This window comes from Erithacus rubecula, assembly GCF_903797595.1.
Source record: "Erithacus rubecula genome assembly, chromosome: W".
Lineage (NCBI taxonomy): Eukaryota > Metazoa > Chordata > Aves > Passeriformes > Muscicapidae > Erithacus > Erithacus rubecula.
In genome coordinates, this window is record NC_136690.1 from 3,150,633 (window position 1) to 3,167,036 (window position 16,404).

Consider the following 16,404-nt stretch of genomic DNA (forward strand, 5'->3'; position numbering starts at 1 on the left):
AACCCAAAATCTCTAATCAACCCCACTACCAAATTTTCTTGTTTATGACTCTGCTGTACCTCTGGATCTTTCAGCTCTCTACGTCTTTTCTCTGTTGGGAACACTCTATGATCAGGCCTGATTCCTTGTCCCGCTTCTACTATTCTTATTCTATAGTCAGCATCAAGTTCGCATATCACCAAACACAGGTATTTTCCTTCAGTAGGGCCAATCTGTGGGTTACTAATATTTAACCACCCTATGCCTTTTCCAAATTTTTCCCACCAGCTAATTCCTTGGTCTATCCTATCCCATGACTTCTGGTCGTTTTCTTTCCACCATTTAACTTGCAATGTTTGATTACATTTTTGTTTTAACACAAATGAACAATTTGCCTTCAAGGGAAGTCCGTCCCACACACTTTGTACAGTCCAAGGAGCTTCTACCTCCACGGATTCTTGGGATGGGGTGTCCTTCCTTAATTTCCAGGGCACTATTCTCAATTTAATTTGCTTATAATCAAAGCTTCTTCTAGATTGTACAATGCACATGTACCTCTCCATATCTTGTTGCTTAACTTGCTTCAATTGCAATGTGGTGTTTCCTCTTTGTGCATCCGTATCCCAAACTGTACTAATATTTGCCTCTGGGTAATCAGCACCCTTTTTCCAGGTTACCTGTACATTCTGGACTTCAGCTTCCTGGTTATTGGTTATAAAGCAGGTCAGGTTCACATCCATTCCGTCCATAACACCAACCACTGGTTCCATAACTGAAACTACAACAGAACCATAAGCAGGAATTGGTTTTGTTATCACCAGTAACAAGATAATTAAAAATGCTACTTTCCGCGAAAAATCATCCGTGTTGGAGAGACTAGCTGAGTCTCCCATTGTACAGGGACCTTCTTGACTCGAGTGTAATGGATCCATGAGTCGATTCCTTCGACCTTTACGGCAGTGTAGGTGGTCAGGATCACTTGGCGTGGGCCATCCCATGTTTCTTTCAGGGGGTGGGTAGACCAATTCTTTACGTACACTCGGTCTCCTGGTTGAATGTTATGCACTGGATTTTCCAGTGGCATAGGCCGGTTCCACTGCAGAGTTCCCCTTAAGGCAGTAAGAATTTTGTTTAATGACATGACATAACTGAATATTGTCTGATCTCCTTGCACATGCAAGTCCCCTTTTAACACAGTAGCATGGTATGGTTTCCCATATAGGATTTCATATGGGCTAACTCCCAACCGCTCCCTGGGTTTAATTCTGATCCGGAGCAGTGCTAATGGCAATGCCTGTGGCCACTGTATTTTTGCCTCTTGGCAAATTTTCTTAATTTGCCCTTTGATTGTTTGATTCATCCGCTCCACCTGGCCACTCGATTGTGGTCGCCACGGGGTGTGTAAGTCCCAAGATATGTCTAGCATCCTAGCCACCTCTTGTACTATTCCGGCTATAAAGTGTGGGCCTCTATCTGATGACAATCCTAACGGCACCCCAAATCTAGGAATGATTTCCTTCAACAGTGTTTTAACTACTTCTTTTGCTTGATTTGTTCGGCAAGGGAAAGCCTCAGGCCAGCCTGAAAAAGTGCACACATACACTAAAAGATACTTATAGTTCTGTGCCTTCGGTAATTCTGAAAAATCTACTTGCCAGTAATCTCCTGGTTCTGGTCCCATTTGTAATTTCCCCAGCTGGATTTGTTTTCTAACTACTGGGTTATTTTTCAAACAGGTTGGACACATAGCATTCACCCTTTTTGCCAATGTTAACATCTGGTTAGAAATTACTTCTCTTTTCAGAAATTTTACCAAGGCCTCTGCTCCCCAATGGCATTTATTATGTTCTGTTTCCAGAATTGCTTTCATGATTCTGGCAGGCACTACAACTTGTCCCATTGCGGTTACATACCATCCGACTTCATTCTTCTGAGCCAGCAGCAGTGATGCCAGTTTTTCGTCATCCGGGGAGTACTTAGGTTCCTGTAATAAATGTGGAGTTACTGGGCTCACCTTAGTTGGTACCAAAGCCATTTGAGTCCATACTTCTCTGGCTACTTCCCGAGCCATCCTATCTGCCATCCGGTTTCCTTCGTAGATTTTTCCGTCTTCCTTCTGGTGTCCTCTAACATGCATCACAGCTACCTTCGCAGGTTGGTGAACCGCATTTAATAGAGCAAGAATCTCAGTTTTATATTTAATAGTAACTCCTTGAGAGTTCAATAACCCTCGTTCTTTCCACAGAGCTCCATGAATGTGTACAACTCCGAAAGCATATTTAGAATCAGTCCATATGTTTACCTTTTTCTCCGAACTTAGTTCCAAAGCTCTCGTCAATGCGATAATTTCTGCTCGTTGGGCTGAGGTTCCGGGAGTCAGGGCTTTTGCTTCTACCACTGTTTTTACTGTTGTTACAGCATACCCTGCATACCTGGTTCCATTTTCCACAAAACTGGATCCATCAGTAAACAGTTCCCAATCCGGGTTTTCCATTGGAGTATCCTTTAAATCAATTCTGCTTGCATGTACTTGTTCAATCACTTCCATGCAATCATGCACCAATTTCCCTTCCTCTTGCTCGCTGCGGAGAAATTCTGCTGGGTTAACATGATTAGTCATTTTCAGTTCCACATCATCCTGTTCTCTCAGGATTGCTTGGTATTGTAGCATCCTGCTGGACGAAAGCCAATGACCCCCCTTTTGCTCCAGAACTGCCAGTACCATGTGAGGCACAAATACCTCTAATTTTCTTCCCAAAGTCAATTTTCTGGCTTCCTGGATGAGGATCACTGTGGCCGTAACTGCCCGCAAGCATGACGGCCATCCAGCACTAACTGGATCCAGTTGTTTTGAAAAATACCCTACCGGGCGTTTCCAGGATCCGAGTCTCTGAGTTAGCACTCCGAGTGCTAACTTCTGCCTTTCATTCACATATAACTGGAAATCTTTGTTTAGATCTGGGAGGCCTAATGCGGGGGCCTCCTTCAAGGCCTGTTTTAAGTCCTCAAAGGCCTTTTTCCTTTGTCGGTCCCAGTGTAATTGTGGTTCTTTCAGGGCCTCATACAAGGGCTTAGCTAAGAGTCCAAAATTCAAAATCCACAGTCTGCACCATCTCACCATTCCTAAAAAGGACCTAAGCTCTTGATGGTTTCTTGGAAGGGGTATGGCACATATTGCTTCTATTCGATTGACTCCCAGCCTCCTTTGTCTTTGCATGATTTCGCATCCAAGATAAATCACGCTTTCTTTTATCAGCTGTGCCTTTTTCCTTGACACCCGGTAGCCACCCTGACCCAGCATATTTAACAATGCAATAGTCAATTTCAGACACGTTTCCTTTTCTTCTGCTGCTAGAAAAATATCATCTACATACTGGAGAATGACATAAGAGAATGGTGACTCTCTTACCTCAGCAGTCTTCCACTCTTCTAATTCCTTTGCCAATTGATTTCCAAATATCGTAGGACTATTTTTGAAACCTTGAGGCAGCCGGGACCAGGTGAGCTGTCTTTTTCTTCCAGTGTCAGGACTTTCCCACTCAAATGCAAAATATTTTCTACTTTCGAATGCCAGAGGGATGCAGAAGAAAGCATCTTTCAAATCGATAACAGAAAACCATTTAAATTTTTCTGACACAGATGTTAATAAAGTATATGGATTGGCAACCACTGGGTGAATGTCTTTGGTAATATTATTGATTGCCCTTAGATCCTGCACTAATCGATACTCACCATTTGGTTTCTTTACCGGAAAAATAGGAGTATTAAATTCTGATTCACATTCCTGCAGAATGCCTTGTGCCAAGAACTGAGTTATTAAAGGAGCAACACCCTTCTTAGCTTCTAATTTAATCGGGTATTGTTTTATTCTGACTGGCTGAGCTCCTTCCTTTAATTCAACTACTACTGGCTGGGCAGCCTTTGATTTTCCAGGGTTCCCCGTTTCCCATACCCAAGGTACTACAGCTTGATCTACTTCGATCGGAATGGGAGTGGGATCTATTTCCCTTATGGTAAACAATTTAGCAATCTCTTCCTCAGGGAATTCCAATTTAACTCTTCCTTTTTCAAAAATTATTCCACCCGTGCCACTTTTTCAGGATTCTCACGGTAACTGCCTGCTGACTGCTTCCAAATCACCAGATCTCCTGGGGAGAAAGGTACTTTCACAAGCACCCTTTCTCCTTGGGGTCCCATAGCTTCCCTTAAAGGGGCAATGAGCCGGGGTTCCCCATAATTCTTACGTCCCTGTCTAGTTCGAGCCGCGAGCGGGGTATTTCGCCGATTTTGAGGAGAAACAGGGGAAGGGGTCGGGGAATGCACAACAACCTTTTTAACATTCCCTGGCACTGCTGTCACTTTTGCCACCTCCTCCTCTTCCTCCTCCTCCTCTTCCTCCTCCTCACTGCTCTCCGGTAGCGGTGGATACAGAGAGGAATGGGGTGAAACAGAGGAGAGGGGTGAGACAGCCGGAGGGGGTGAGGTAGCAGGAGGGGACAAAGCAGCAGGCGCATCGGGTGTTATCATTAAAGACAAATCCTCCTCTGGTCGAGAGGTTAAAGCTAAGCACCGAACACACTTAGATTTTCCTTTACAACCCCCACACTCAGGTTCTTTCATTTCCAATACCATGATTCCACATTCAGTCTGCCACTCCTTTTTGCGGCGCAACAAATAAAACAAATCTAAATACTGTATCTCATCCCATTTTTCATTTTCCCTTAAATACTGCATTAACGAATTCAGAGTATCATAATCCACAGTACCATTTTCTGGCCATGCCGGCCCCTCTCGGTCATATTCTGGCCACAAATGATTACAATAATCAATCATTTTGCCCTTACTCATCTCTTGGGAAAACCCCTCACTTTTCCACCTCTTCAACAAACATCCTAACGGTGTATTTCCAGGCATACCCTTAGAGTACTGAACCATAGACTTAAGTGCTTTAAATGGCATTTTAAACCGGTCTCACTTACAACTGTACAACAACTCGACAACCGATCGCAACAACCAATATGCAGCAACGTACAAGGAGATAATAACCACAATTAATATTGACAGTGTAACAGAATCAAGCATACCACATACTCACACGCACACGACAGAAATAAACAAATACCAGAATAAATACCAGACCAATCCAACTTGCCGCTTCTCGACGCCGCGAGGGGCAAGTGCCGGACCTGCGCAGCTTTCGCCGCGTCTGACAGCCGGCGCCTAGGCTTTCCAGACCAACCAGACGTCTTAGCCCAACCCTGCGAGGATCGCCGCCTCGTCTTATGAGCAGGCACCCAAAACCAGAAACAGAAAATAAAGCACCTTCGGGCTTACCTTTTGCAGTCGTCCGCCAGGCGCGGGGGTCGGGCACGAACCGATGACTCCCCGAGAATCACTTGGTGCCGGCGTGGAGTGGATCAGAACGCGAACCGCCCCAGCCACCTTCGGAGTCCTGCCGCGGTCGCCAGAAAACTGTTGCCCGATCCGAAGAAAACACAAACAACCGAAGTCGTTTATGCGGTGCTTTATTGAGGGCCCGGGAGCCCGTGGACTAGCGTTCAAAGACAGAGCCCCATTTGACAGAAAATTCACAGGGTTTTTATATGCTTCTTTACACGATTTCTTCATCTTAACAGATTCTTACCACATTTTTGATACCTGGTACCATAATCTCTCTGACATTTAAGATTTTGCCAAAAGGTACATTCTCTAGATAAATGGATACACTCCTTAAGATAAGTAATTATTTCACAACTATACTGCTTGCATTACAAAATTTGCTATAAAGTTCATCTGCCGGTTACATGCGGCCTACCAAGCCTTAGCATAACTACTACTAATGTCAACTAATGTCGATTACTAAGGTTTATTATTACTTTAATACAATTTATTATATCAAATGGCAACAGAAGGACTGTGGCAATGGGAGGAAAATTCATTGTTCTGTAGGTCCCCGGCGATGCAGACTGTGAAGGTGAAGACACCCCCTAAGTCTAAAGCAGAAAAAGGAACTTTTCTCTCTTAAGTGAACTGAAATGATTATTTGAGTGGATAACTGACTGAAGTGTTTTCTGTATGTGGTTGATAAGAAATGTGTAGTGAAGGGAGGAGGGAATAATCTAGGAATCTTATTCTGAATATTTTTTTCTTGTGTTATTAATAAATTTATTCTTGTACTTTCTTTTTAAGTTTTGAGCCTGCATTGTCTTTACTCCTAAATCCTATCTCCTAAATAAAATTAAATATTTAAAATTGGCAAACCCTTTAGTCACACCGTGACAGGTGGGGACACCTTTCACTAAACCAGGCTTCTCAGAGCCCTATCCAGTCTGGCCTTGAAGACTTCCAGGGATGGGGCATCCATAACTTCTCTGGGAAACCTGTGCCAGGGTCTCACCACCTTCACAGTAAAGAATTTCTTCCTATTATCCAGTGTAAATCATCTCTCTTTCAGTTTGAAGACATTCCTCTTTGTCCTGTCGCTGCATGCCTTTGTAAAATGTCCCTCCATCCTTCCTGTAGGTTCCCTTCAGGTACCAGAAGGTGCTATAAGGTCTTGCCAGTGCCTTCTCTAGGCTGAACAGCCCAAACTTCCTCAGCCTCTCTTCATAGGAGAGGGACTCCTCTTATCAACTTTGTGGCCTCCTGTGGGTTTGCTCCAACAGGTCCATGACCTCCTTATGTTGGGGGGGACCAGAGCTGGACACCATACTCCAGGTGGGGCCTCACAAGAGCAGAGAGGGAGAATCCCCTCCCTTGACCTGCTGACCATGCTGCTTTAGATGCAGTCCAGGACACAGTTGGTTTCTGGGATGCAAGTGCATATTACTAAGTCATATCAAGCTTCTTGTCCACCAACACCCCTAAGTCCTCAGCAGGGCTGCCCTCAATCCATTCTCCACCCAGCTTGTACTTGTGCTTGGGATTGCCCTGACCCAGGTGCAGGAGCATGTGTTGAAACAAAAGTTAGCTCATGGCTCTTACAGGTTTTGGGGCTGCATTAATAACGCATGAATGTGTCTTAGGGACAGCAAAGGGAAGCTACAGAAGAGTGGGGGGGGGGGGGGGTGGGGAGGGGAGAAAATAGTATGAAACCCCCCAGCAGTTTTGGATAGGGCTGAGAGGAGTGAGGGAAAGCATGTGTTGTGAAGACTAGCTCTTTGATGGGCATGATTTTTGCCTTGTCAGCATTCTTATGCACGTGGGAAACTTCACCAGGGCTTTGGAGGGTCCTTTCTGGCATTTATACTGGCCTGAGAAGGGACATCACTGCCTTTCCCAAACTTTGGTCTAAGTCCGGCATGATATGGTTAACTGGAGTTTTCTTCTGTTGCAGCATCCAGCCTTGCCCAGATGTGAAATATGGCAAACGTATCCATGTGTTACCAATTGATGACACGGTAGAAGGGATCACAGGGAATCTGTTTGAGGTCTATCTCAAGCCATATTTCCTGGAAGCTTACAGACCCATCAGGAAAGGTAATAGCACCTGTTATTGAAGTCCTGATGTGAGCTAGTCCTGATACCAAATAAAAAGAATTTCTGGAAGCTTGCACAGATCTCCATGGAGCATTAGACTGACAACTGTAAAGTTTTGCTGTTGTGGATTTAATTTTTTCCTAAACTTCAGAAGAAAGAGCGATATCTATTGCTGGCTGGTAGAGAAGCTTGATAGTTCTCTGTCATGGTTTAATCCCAGCCAGCAACTAAGTACCATGCAGCTGCTCTCTCACACCTCCTCCCTCCTTCCCAGTGGGGAGGCGGATTGGAAAAAAAGTAAAACTCAGGGGTTGAGATAAGAACAGTTTAATAATACTAATAATAATTGGAAAGAGGGAGAGAGAAATAAAACCCAAGAGATACAAGTGATGAACAATGCAATTGCTCACCACCCACTGACTGATGCCCAGCTTGTCCTTAAGCCACGATATGTGGCTCCTGGCCAATTCTCCCCAGTTTATATACTGGGCATGATGTTCTATGGTGTGGAATATCCCTTTGGTCAGTTCAGATCAACTATCCCAGCTGTGCTCCCTGCTGGTTTCTTTTGTGCAGCTCCTCACTGGCAGAGCATGAGACACTGAAAAGCCCTTGTCTCAGGGTAAGGACTGGTCAGCAACAACCAAAACATCAGTGTTATCAGCATTATTTTCATACTGAATCCAGAACATAGAACTGTGCCAGCTACTGAGAAGATGAACTCTTATCCCAGCTGACACCAAGACATTCTGTGTTTTTTTGCTACATGGGATGGGAGGACATCAGAAAAGGTTTAGGTAGAACTCAGTTTAATGAAATTTTTCTCCCGAGTTGCTACCATTTGATGGGATTGGGGAGTTGTCCACATATTAATAAATGGGTTGGATATACTAGCTGGCACCCTGACTAAATGCATTTTTTCCAAAGTAATTTAATTAATAACTGGGAAAGTGCATAAAAATAAATATGCATTTCGAGTTGTGCTAGTAGCACTTCTACTGGAAAAAATAGGTCCTAATACGATATATACACAAGTTGAATTTATCCAGCTTCTGTAGTCCAGTTTATCTAGAATTCATAGTATAGTATCATATATTATTCTGTTTCTGGAGACAACAAGTCTAGTTATAATAACTTCAAAATTAATTTAGATTAAGTCAAAGCTTTTTGCTATTTTTAGAAATATTAAATTGAAACTGAATGGAAAAGAAATATGATTCTTTGCCTTTGTGTTTTGCATTTAGGCAGAATATTATTTTTCTATTGTTTGCTGGTATTGTTTGCTGTTTGTTTCTTGATGAAATTTGATAGTGCTCAAGTGGTCACAGTACATGCAGCTCTTGAATTTAAAATGCCGAGCAGTGTTAAAAATGCTAGCAGTGTATACCTGTGTAACCCACTTTCTTGTTCTCTGGGGCTGCTGGTAGTACAAGGGTTGACATTTTGCAGCTACTGAAATGTGGGGTTTTATAGGTGACATCTTCTTGGTGCGTGGAGGGATGCGTGCAGTGGAGTTCAAAGTGGTGGAGACAGATCCGAGCCCATACTGTATAGTGGCTCCGGACACAGTGATCCATTGTGAGGGAGAGCCCATCAAAAGAGAGGTGAGCAGAATCCTGCTATGCAGTTCTACTGAATCCCCTCCGTCTGAAATCTGTTTTAGTGACACTCCTTAAGACCAGCAGTGTTTGCAGTTCCTGTTTTGGCATTTTGTGTATTGAATGTAATGATTTAAACCTCTGGTTTCAGGAGATGAGCTGCTGCTGAAGATAGAGAAATGTGCTTCCAGTGTCCTTCCTCATATGCTGAGATAGCACCAGTGCATAAGCTTGCTGACAAGATGCCATACTTTTGTAGGAGCTCTTTTCTATCTGCTTCTGTATATCTCATGCTGGACTTAGATTCATCTTTTAATTCCCAAGTTCCCTTGATACATAGCAGGGAGGGTGTGGGAGCCCAGGGCGTACCCCTGGCTTCCTTGGGGGTCTCAAAACCTTCCTGGCGAGGGTCTCAAAGACTCCTGAGTGAGACCCTGGTGTCTCAGGTGCTGAATTCTAACCCCTGGGGAAAATTACAAACCCAGAGGGAAAGAAACAAGCCACCAAAATTAGTAAAGTGTAAATTAGACTTTTAGAACATAGATAAATAGTTTTTTTTTTTTTTTAATGTTTATGATAAGGGACACGTGGCCAAGATGGAGAATTTATGGGGTGGACACCTTTTCCTCCTTCTTCTCCATGTCATCCATGTTGGGTGACACGTTGGCACTCTTGGATTGGATGGGGTCAGGGTTGGACCATTTAACAAGATTGTATTGTATTGGGAAAATTGTTGTAAACATGTAGCACGTAATTTAGACTATATAAGATAAGCCCTGCCTTCATTAGACAGATTCCACCATGGATGCCAGGCTGAGCAGACCGCTGCTGGCCAGGCAAAAATTCCCAGAGATAAGAAATAATAATCCTTGGAACAAGAGAAAACCGTCTCCGGCAATCTCTCTTTGGCTGCTTCAGAGAAAACCAGGGTTTGAACCACCTCATGTCCCTCTGGGGTGATCTCGGGGCAAAGGAGAAACCCCAGACTGGAGCAGGAGGGCTTACAATGTTGCTAAATTTCATGCCATATGAAAAGAAAGCAATTGGTCCCTTTTTCAATGAGAAATTTGAAATCTAAATTATGGATTTTTTTTCTTTTTTTCCTCCCAGTTCCTTAAGGTGTCTAGCCTTGAGTATCCCAAGCTTGAGGCAGCCTGTTGTCTGCCAGGTCTTGGCCACCTTAGTGTTACAGAGTAGGAAATCTCAGAAATAGGCTAAGGTGGTTGTATGCTTCATAAAGTAGGTGCCTTTTTACTGCCTGCAGATCAGAGTGAGTCTTAGTTTGTATTTAGCTCTGCCTTTTGAAAAATTCACCTCTATTTGACACTTGTGAGGCCACGTCTGGGCACTAAATGAGTCCAGTTCAGGTTCTTCAGGACACAACAGAGACGGATAGGAGCAAGTTCAACCAAGGCCACCAAAATTGATAAGGGAGCTGGAGGTCAGAATGGATGAGGAACAGCTGGGAGTGGGTTGATGCAGCATGGAGAAGGGAAGGCAAAGGTTCAGGGTTACTGGCAACTACCTGATAGGAAGGTGTGGATAATCAGGCTCTCCCAAGAGCTTCACCCAGGGACAGGACTAGAAGCAATAACACAAGCTGGATCAAGGAAAATTCCCAATGGAAAAAGATTTCTCCAAACCCTGGAACAAGGCCTAGAGAGGTCAGGAACCTCCAGACCTGGAGACCTTCAGCACTTGATAGGGCTAGACCCTGAGCAACCTGCTTGAAGTGTAGTTCCAGTTTGTTGGACTTGGACTGAGCCCCTCTGAGATTCTAGGCTGTGTTATTTTATTTTAGCATGGCCTAATGTTACAGATAACTAAAGCCAGTAGAAATTTGGACAGACAAGTGAAAGAATGCTGTAGAGCTATACTGAAAGAGTTGGTTACAGGTGATCTTATCTGCACATCTGGATCATAACATTTTCTGTTAATTTGAGTTAATCCCAAGAGAAAACACTATGTTGGAGAACTGTATGGTAGCTAGGGTATGTCAGGTACTTAGAAATGCCACTTAGCGTTTAAGGAATAAGTATATTTTATACTGGGCTTCACTGTCTTATCATCTTTGCTAGCCAAATCAGAGGGTCACACAACTTGTTTTGCACTAGTCTGTAGGGGCCCTAGCAGCAGAGGCTGTCATTCAAGAGGGTAGGCTTCAGTGAGGAATTTCCCTCTGCGTGTCTGGGAAGCGAGAGCTAAGAAACAATTGTAGAAGACACCAGGAAGACTTGAAAATGAGAATCTCAAGACATCAAAGAAATGGCAGTGAGCAAAAACCTGGGTTATGTAGACCAGGATGGATTGCTGAGCTACTGTTTTAACTCAGATGTTTAATGTATTTCCTCCTGGGTAGGATGAAGAGGAGTCGCTGAATGAAGTGGGCTATGATGACATTGGTGGCTGCCGGAAGCAGCTGGCTCAAATCAAAGAGATGGTGGAACTTCCCCTCCGACACCCTGCTCTCTTCAAGGCCATAGGGGTGAAGGTATGTTCCCATGTGCACCAGGTGGATGAGTGGGCTTGCCCTTGAACATGACTTGATATCAGAGGTTCATGAGGTATTGGGAGGGGAATAAGTAATTGGGTTTTATTTTTTGTTGTTTTCTTTTGGGGGGGAGGGGTTTGCTTATGTTTTGGGGTTTTTTAAATGCTGGTGTTAAGAAAGGATTTCCTTACATGTTTTGGACACAGATTAAAGTACTGATAACTTGCAAAGCAGAGGGGTGCTTTGAATCAGTGCTGCTAGTTACTTGGCAAGGTTTTTGTTGTGTGTTGTGTGAAGTAGTAAGGGTGTTGATAGCAATGTTGACATGGCAGCTGTTGTCTGAGATTGCATCACACTTTCAGACTGGCTTTATCAAATGCTTACAGATTCACTGTGAATCTACTTAGGCATTCAGATACTCACCACCTAAATCCCTTGCCTTTGTCCTCAGCCTCCACGTGGGATCCTGCTGTATGGTCCTCCTGGCACTGGTAAAACACTGATAGCCCGAGCGGTGGCCAACGAAACGGGGGCTTTCTTCTTTCTGATCAATGGTAAGTTTTGTGGCTGCTTTGGCCCCAGATCTGCTGTGTGCTCATTTGTCCATCTTATGGTAAGGAATGCTGTTAATAGGGCTTGTAGAGCCACGTTGTCTCCCTGACATCCTTCCTTACCTCTTTGAAGTGTGCCTCTGGGGACACTTGGAGGCCATTTGTGTGGAAGTGTCTGTAGTGGCACTTCCCTTAAGCTTGATTGTTTTGTAGCTGGCTCGTTGGAAAGACAGCTTTGCAATACAGGGACCTGGAGTCAGTCTGGCTTAGTATTCACATATGTTGGTGAGGGCAGAGCTAGGAGTAGTGAGAATATTCTATGAATATGGGTGCAGGACGCTTGTTTCTGTTGCTGTCAGCATGTTCCCTTCAGAAAAGAAGCTGATCTGCTGTGGATTTGTTTTTCCCTCAAGTAAAGCACAAGACCTGTTCTGTTTCATATAACATTAACTGTGAGGAGCTGTTCTGAAAGCTATGAGTACCTTGGGACTTAACTACAAGTGACAGAACCTCCTATTGATCACTCTTCACCTGCAGCAGTTGAGGTGGATACTGGTTTATGTCCTGTAAGGATCAGACTGTGACTTTTCCTCAGTGCTTTTCTGTGCAATTTTACATTCAGTATTGGAATAACTGAACATTTGTACTTAAGGAGTGATGCTTTTCTTCTCTGATTTCAATCACTTAGACTCACGAAGGTGAAAGCAAAGAAGTATATAGCACAGTATAGCAGTGAGCAGCAGTAGGGAAATTACTTGCTTTATATCTCAAGATATAAGATATAAATGGACTGATTTTAACCATATGTTGTCCTTGTCATATACTTTTGTCCTGGTTTGAAAGGACAGGTGTCTGCCAGTAAGGGCAGAAGTTTCCCTTTGAAATAGAGACTTTGGTTCCACTCCCCCCAAGTATTATAATTGTTTCAATCAAGGATTCTGAGGCAGAGATAAGGGGGTGGGAATAACAGCTCTTTTACTAATATATCTAACCATACAAACAGAAAACAACAGCACTTGTTAAAATTGCTAGCAGGACAGAATAGATAACTCGGTGTCAGTCCCTTTAGATGCAAGCACACTGTCTCTGTGCTTAGTCCCAGCCCGGAGCTGCAGAGGGCAGGCGGGAACGGAGGTGGGAGGGGGCGGCAGCGGCCACGCCGGTCTCGGGTGGGAATGGGCTGGAGCGGCGGCTCCTCGCTCACCATGTGTGTCCGGGTGATCAGCTGTGTCCGCAGAGGCAGGAGGCTGGAACGGGGCTGATGCAGGGCAGGTGATCACAGAGGGTCTGGCTCTCCTGTGCTCCGGCCGCGTGGCTGAAGATCGGGCGTCCTCCTCCCCGCTCGCTGGAAACACCAGTTGTCCGTCCGTCAGTCCCGTCCCCCCCCCCCCCCCCCCCATCCCCCCCCCCCGGGAAGCCTGAGAGGCCCTTCCCGGAGCGACTGCAATTGACACCTTTTGTCTGGACTCATCAGAGATCCTGGGTGTAACCCGGCCAGCTCCATTGGCATGATAATGGAAAAAATTCTTTCAATTGACACAGTAATAGAAAAAACACTCAACCCCCTACAACTTTCTAAGTATGTGGAAGGTGTTACTGTATGCTAATGAGCCAGACATTTCTTTAAACACTTGTATTTCTATTGCATAAAAAAAATATCATTGTCAGAGTTAGTGATGCATTCTGTCTGCTAGTCCCAAGCAGGGAGCCGCAGTGTTGTAGATGAAGCTGGTATGAATTGGTGAGTTACCTGTAATGAAACATTCTTAGTACCTACTCATACCAGTGTCTCCGTAGCTGGCCTGCTTCAGTCAGCTAGCAGCCTTGCACTTCCAAGGGTCAGGTTTATTTCTCTTGGATCTTTTAGAAGCATACTTTTTTTCATTACCACTCCCTTCAGCATGATGAAAAATCTGTAAAAACAGAATAAATCTGTGAGCCTGCACTAGTGTTCAGCAACTGTGGATCTCAGAGGAATGCTGCCCTTCCTTCTGGGATTAATATGCCTACATATTTTTATTATTTATTCTTTGAGAGGAGATGGGGTTTGGCCTGTTGTTTTCTCTGGTGGTGGCTTGTTTTTGGTTGGTTGGTTAGTTGGTGTGTGAGTCAATACAGACAGGCAGCCAGGGCAACCACAAACCCATGGCTAAAACATAGAGTAAATTTATTTCCATTACCTCGCTAATCGAGGGATCCCTGAGGTAATACCTGGACAGGGGCACACAAGTAGAGACATGGGCACTGTTAGTTAATGCCAGAGGATCACTGGCTACTGTTCACAGAGGCTTATCAAGGGTTATTTTCAGCTGCAAGGTCACTTGAACACTCACCAGTATTTTGCTTTTTAACCCATTTCTCCCAACAGTTTGGGTTCTTTTGAACTCATTTATAAAATCTTATGGAGGTAAATGTATACCTGTGTAATACATGCTATAGACAGCTTTGGTATCTTACAGCTTTTTCTTTCCCTACCCTGATAATTTGTCACCATGTAATTTGATTTCTTCCCTTATGGGCATTAACTGTGTGTGGTGGCACATTACAGAGAAGCTCACCGAGTGTGAAATATAGGGTAAGGGAAGAGGCAGCTAATGGTAGCTCATTGGCTAGTGTTGCATTCTGTTAAACTGAAAACACCAAAATTATGATAGTAAGTGATTCTGCATCCTGGTCTTGCCTGTTCAGATGCAAATTTAATGAACTTGGTTGATAGTATTTGCTTTAGCTTGAAATATGGATACATGTGAACCTTGTACTAAAAAAATTCAGCTGCATGTTTTTGGGGCAGGCTGCCTCTCTTCTGGGTGCCACAGTTGCTATTTTTTTAGGTCCTGAGATCATGAGCAAGCTGGCTGGTGAGTCCGAGAGCAACCTGAGGAAAGCCTTTGAAGAAGCAGAGAAGAATGCTCCTGCTATCATTTTCATTGATGAACTGGATGCTATTGCTCCTAAAAGAGAGAAGGTAACGAAAGCCTTTAGAAGGTAGAGGAGTACATCCTTTTTGGTTGCAGCTGGCACGAGTCTCTGCATTTGACCACAGGGTAAAGCAGTATTTAACTTAATGCTTGAAAGCAGTTGGATGTCAGAATTTGGGTATCAGAAGAATCTGATGTAGTTCACAATATTTCTTAACAGCTCACGTCTGTTGTCTCTGTCTGCTTTGGTGCAGTACTAGGTCCTGTGCTGTTTTAGAACTTTTGGCCTAATATTATTACTTTCCCTCTCCACAGACTCATGGAGAGGTGGAACGTCGCATTGTGTCTCAGCTGCTGACTCTTATGGATGGACTGAAACAGAGAGCACATGTGATTGTTATGGCAGCCACCAACAGACCTAACAGCATTGACCCAGCTCTCAGGCGATTTGGTAACCATGATTACTATCTCTTTTTTTGTGTATCAGGTACTTTGTTATGGACTGTGCTTCAGGGGCCTTGAAAGGATTGAGTAGAAATTAATATTAAACATCTTATGTGTTATATAATCTTCTCTCCAGCTACTTGTTTGAAATTAATTTCTGAATTTCAGCCTGTGGTATAATCTTTGGTATAATGCTTTATTAGATTAGAACTTGTAGAAATAATGAAATTCTTAGAGGGTAGCACATTTTTTCACTGTATCATTTGGGTGAGGCTATTTCAGGACTAAATGCTTAAGGGGTTATTCATTCCTCAGGTTGCAGGAGGGTCTGAATTGTCCCATTTATCTTTTATTGATGAGAAGTCTAGTAGTTTCTGAGATTAATGTTTTCAAAACTTTGCAGTGTAAATGAATCTGTTGTATGGCCAGTTGGTAAAGTCAAATTTGCAGGAAAAATGGCCTCTTAAATGTCTAGTGAGGCATTTGAATGCACAGCTATAGCTAGAAGAAAAAGATAGATGTACGTGCCCTAGTTAATATTGCAGTAATACATGAGTTTCCTGCCTCCACAGATAATGGGGCAGTTCATGTTTTTCACCACTTGAGTACTGCTGTGAAAGTTCTGAAAAATTTAGTCTCTCAGTATTTGTCGACACAAAGGTAGGAATAAAAAAAGTGTCTAATGGTGTGTTAGTTAGGATAGCATATTTTCCTATAAATGAGGCTTGGAAAAACCCAGAATCCCCTGTGTTTATATAATCCTGAACTCTACTTAATGCAGTAGTCTCACTTTCCCTAAATGGCTATAAGCCTTTCTGCATTTTCTGATCTGACTCTCCCACTGTGCTGATTGATGCTGCAGAGAAACCCAAAGCTCTGGCATTTTCTGAAATTGTTTGTGGCTTGTCATCATGTTCCTGTATCAGAGGAAGGCAGCAACTGCA

General features: G+C 43.7%; 1 protein-coding gene and 1 long non-coding RNA gene across 2 annotated transcripts in view; both read left to right on the forward strand.

Annotated features, from left to right (window-relative positions):
* LOC306814067 overlaps positions 1-16,404 on the forward strand; it is a 323,823-nt gene that overhangs the window by 65,155 nt on the left and 242,264 nt on the right. The window lies entirely within an intron of this gene.
* LOC306814056 (transitional endoplasmic reticulum ATPase) overlaps positions 1-16,404 on the forward strand; it is a 57,950-nt gene that overhangs the window by 18,148 nt on the left and 23,398 nt on the right. Inside the window, exons 4-9 of the mRNA XM_079329762.1 lie at positions 7,316-7,458; positions 8,932-9,062; positions 11,416-11,547; positions 11,999-12,101; positions 14,930-15,063; positions 15,332-15,467. Coding sequence (XP_079185888.1) covers positions 7,316-7,458; positions 8,932-9,062; positions 11,416-11,547; positions 11,999-12,101; positions 14,930-15,063; positions 15,332-15,467 — 779 coding nt within the window. The remainder of the gene's footprint in view (positions 1-7,315; positions 7,459-8,931; positions 9,063-11,415; positions 11,548-11,998; positions 12,102-14,929; positions 15,064-15,331; positions 15,468-16,404) is intronic.